This window comes from Amborella trichopoda, chromosome 13 (assembly GCF_054954075.1).
Source record: "Amborella trichopoda isolate Santa Cruz 75 chromosome 13, AtrichopodaSantaCruz75HAP2 v2.0, whole genome shotgun sequence".
Classification (NCBI taxonomy): domain Eukaryota; kingdom Viridiplantae; phylum Streptophyta; class Magnoliopsida; order Amborellales; family Amborellaceae; genus Amborella; species Amborella trichopoda.
This window is the reverse complement of record NC_142348.1, coordinates 35,337,279-35,341,291: the sequence shown is the minus strand read 5'-3', so window position 1 is coordinate 35,341,291 and position 4,013 is coordinate 35,337,279. Positions and strand designations below refer to the sequence as shown.

General features: G+C 44.2%; 1 protein-coding gene across 1 annotated transcript; it reads right to left on the bottom strand.

The window, feature by feature from the left end:
• Nucleotides 1-981: 981 nt before the first annotated feature.
• LOC18446283 (mitogen-activated protein kinase kinase 9) lies at nt 982-2,806 on the bottom strand. Its single transcript, XM_006856405.4, has one exon. It carries the CDS (start codon nt 2,136-2,138, stop codon nt 1,107-1,109), a length of 1,032 nt encoding a protein of 343 aa, XP_006856467.1. The 5' UTR covers nt 2,139-2,806; the 3' UTR covers nt 982-1,106.
• Between the last annotated feature and the right edge of the window lie 1,207 nt (nt 2,807-4,013).

Genomic DNA, 4,013 nt, shown 5'->3' with positions numbered 1-4,013 from the left:
TTCTTAGCAGTGGGGGCCTGGGCTGGCTCCAGCCCAGCCTTTAAGAGTCCGACCCTATTCTCCTAAGTAGGGGTGGCAACAGGTCGGGTAAGATTGGACACCGACCCAACCCGTCGGTTTCAAAAATTGGACCCATACTCATACCCGTCAAGTCCTGAATTTATCCCGTTGAGTCCCAAGTCTAGCCGAATACATTACATTTCAAACCGTCTGATTTGTCATTTAATAGAGAAAGATAGACTACACGTTCTTTATCGTATAAGATCCTTTAAACACTCAAATAAATAGGGCTTGAAGTCTTTGATCCTTTAAACACTCAAACAAATAGGGCTTGAAGTCTTTTATCTACAACAGTTTCTGAGTCGGGTCCCAGACCCGGAGAATATTGTTCAGATCCAAATGTTGGACCCATTCCCGGACCTGTGTCGAGTCCAGGTCCATTGCCACCCCTACTATTGTGAAGGGCAGGACCGGGCAGGCCGGGAACAGGTAAAATAAAAGGAAAACAATGAAAACACATAAAAAGAAATTAATGCAAGCGGAGCCAAACCGGGCCGAGTCTGCCTTGGTCTGGCCAGGCCGGCCTGTCAGGCGACCCCTATTGGGCAAGCAATTTGTGCGTGTATCTGCATAGTTGTGGCTTCTTTTTTTTCACTCAATCGATTCGATGACAGAGCAGAAAAGGAAAGGAGGCAGGGCAGGCCCTTACCCACTCCCAATACCCAAAAGGAAAAGCGAAAGCTCAACAAGAATTAAAGCCTAAAAAAAAGTAGAGCACGCATGGCCATCATCATCGTGCTTCAGACAGGAACCCAAAATTAGGGTATGGAGAATCAATTCCCCTCTCTGCCTCCTAAAAGAATGGATAATTATAGAACAGGAAGACAATAATAATAAAGGTGGTAATTAAACATGTATGAAATTGATTATGTGAAAGAGGAAAGAAATCTTGAAGATCAATGAGGCAATGGAGACATGAAATTTTGCAGATCAATCTCTCTCTCCCCTGTTTTTCACTATTTATATAATTAGAAGAGGAAGAACCAGAATTAATTTGATCTGCTTTGCAGATCTGCCCCTCTCTCTCTCTCTATCTAGCCTAAATGTTACAATTGCAGGGATTTCAACAGAGGGGAGAGGTCACAGTCCTTCTCCTTGTATTTTGTGAGGAAGGGGTGAGTGAGAAGATGCTTGGCGGAGGGCCGCAAGCAGGCGTTCTTCTGGAGGCAAGCTCTGATGAAGGACTGGAACTCCGGAGAGGAATCGGCGGGTGGGGCGGGCGGATCGCCCATACAGATGGCCATCATAAGTGTTGGCCAGTCGGGCTTCTGCCCTGGGGGCAAGCACGGGAACCGGCCCATGGCGCACTCCAGCAATGACAGCCCCAAACTCCAGATATCGGCGGAGCAGCCGTCATAGTGGCCATCTTGCGCATCCGGATTGAACCTCTCCGGGCTCATGTACGCGCAGGTGCCCACATACGAGTTGCACTGTGCGAGGGTGCTGTCGAGCACCTTGCTCACCCCGAAATCGGCGATCTTCACCTCCCGGCGTCGGTTGATAAGGAGGTTCGAGGGTTTGATGTCACGGTGCACGATTTTGTTCTTGTGGAGGTAGAGCAAGCCCTGGAGGCAGTGGGCGGCAACACGGGCCAGGAAGGGTTCGGGGATGCGGCGGTGTGCGGCAAGGACATCTGCCAAAGAGCCGGCATCCATGTACTCGAGGACAAAGGAGATCTCACCCCCTCGGTCGAAGACCCCATAGCAGCGCACAACATGGGGGTTGAGGGCTCGGCGCAGGATCTCCATCTCGCGCTTGATCTGCTGCCGGACCTGCGCATCGTGCTTCTCCTGGATGATCTTGAGGGCATAGATGGCCCCCGTGTGAACGTGCCGCGCCTTGTAGACCTTGCCGCTGCTGCCGCTGCCCAGGCGGCACACTTTCTCAAGCTCCTCAAGAGCAACTTCAGAGGAAGGCGGGAGAGGGAGGGGCATAGCACGAGGCTGGCCCTTATGGTGGTTGTTGGGGGCAAACGGATCCTCTCGGGCTGGGATGATGGGAAGCTTTAGGGCAGCTGCTCGCGGCTTCCTCTTCTCCTTTTGGATCGCCACCTGCTGTGCCGGGGCGGCCGAGGACATGGTCGCCTAAACTCTCCACCAATTGATTACAATTCAGGCGTGACTCGGAACCAAAATGAGGAATAGGAAAGAGAATCCAGGCGCGACTCCGATCAAAAATGATGATCGGAATAAAAGACAGAGATTCAGAGCAGAAAGAGGTAGGGGTGGGGGAAGTTGGTCTGGGTCAGTATATGTATACGAGGGTAGGAGGAGGAAGGCGAGGGGTAAAATGGGGAAAATGGGGAATTCTTTTGATCGGAGTAACAATCGATGAAGGATGGTACACCCACCTCCCCTCTTTCGTGACCAAACTACCCTTGCCCTACGCCTGCTCCCCTCCTCATTCTTTTCTCTCTCTTATTTATGTCCACTCCCTCCCACCCTTTTTAAAGACATGTGATTTCATCATAACGTTCGGGCGCCGTCGCGTGTGATAAAATGGAGTGAAACGCTCTTTCCATGCAGCTGCGGCTGCGCATGCATGTTGCTCCTTTCAAGGGGAAGGGGTCGTGGATTAGATTTGGTTACCACTCTTGTAAACGGGACAAAGTTGGGTTCAAAGGGGAGCGGCCACTTTTTCTCTCTTTTCCTTTTTCTAGGAAGGGAGAGCTTTTATCTTTTTTGAAATGAGATTGTTTGAGTAGTTGTAAAATGAATAAGATTGGAAAGAGTCAATATAGTTGTTTATATACTATTTCGGTCCTATTATATATATATATATATATATATATATATATATATATATATATATATATATATATATATATAAATTAGGATTAGCCCATTAGTTTATATAAACATATGAGTCCAACGGTTCAGATTGAATCTAGGCCGGTTTGACAATCACGGATGTCCAATCGTATTTGATTTTTTTTTTTTCTACAAATTCAAATCACTTGAAATTTTAGACTTGTGTTCATCAAAAATAGGTGAATCTTCGAAAAACATAAAAAAAATATTTTACATGAAATAAATTGACCAAAATACCTCCAAATAGTTTCGGGGGTCCTTTTGCGAATAAGTTTTTTAATATTTTTATTAAGTGCACCTTTATGAGAAGAACACATACCTAAAAGTTCAAGTGATTTGGATTTACAGAAAAATTAATAAAATTCAAGCACTACCAAACATCCGTAATCGTCTGATCGGTCCAAATTCAATATGGGCTGTTGGACTCATCTATTCATATGACCTAGTGGGCTAAACCCAGCATTTTTCATATATATATATATATATATATATATATATATATATATATATATATATATATATATATATATATTAATTGGGGTCTATATCAATAGACCACTCCAGAAATATATATTATCTGGAGTGATCTACATCGCCCCAATTAATATTTCTTCAAAAACTTAAACAAGTTTGGTGTTGATGGAGAAATATTAATTGGACCACTCCAAAAAGAGGACTGTATAATGGAGAGAGAGAGAGAGAGAGAGAGAAATATTAATTCACTATTCTCAAAACAAGGGGGTAGAGTATTATATCAAGAGACAGAGAGAGAGAAATATTCCATAAGAAGAGCGTATTAACTGCATCTCCTTCTTGTATTATATTGTCTTGTATTAACTTGTTTCGCTTTATATCTAAACTTCTTTTGTAAGGGTCTATATCAATATCTTGTATTTGCCTTCTTCTTAAAGCATTTGGTATTTATGGTGATGCCAGGGATTTCCCCGGGCTAGGAACTATTTCTATCGATTACCTTTGTTGACTCCTTCTATCGTCCCTACAAAAATTCTCGTGTCAAAAAGTCAGGCAAATAATTAGTGTTTCCATTAATATGTTCGATAGTAAATTCGAAAGCAAAAAGAATACCTTGCCACCTGGCGAAGATTTGCTTTGAAACGGGATTTTTAACATCCTTTTGTATAA

What these genes read in the sequence shown, in the direction of transcription:
- LOC18446283 (XM_006856405.4), bottom strand. Translation starts at nt 2,138, where the DNA reads ATGTCCTCGGCCGCCCCGGCACAGCAGGTGGCGATCCAAAAGGAGAAG.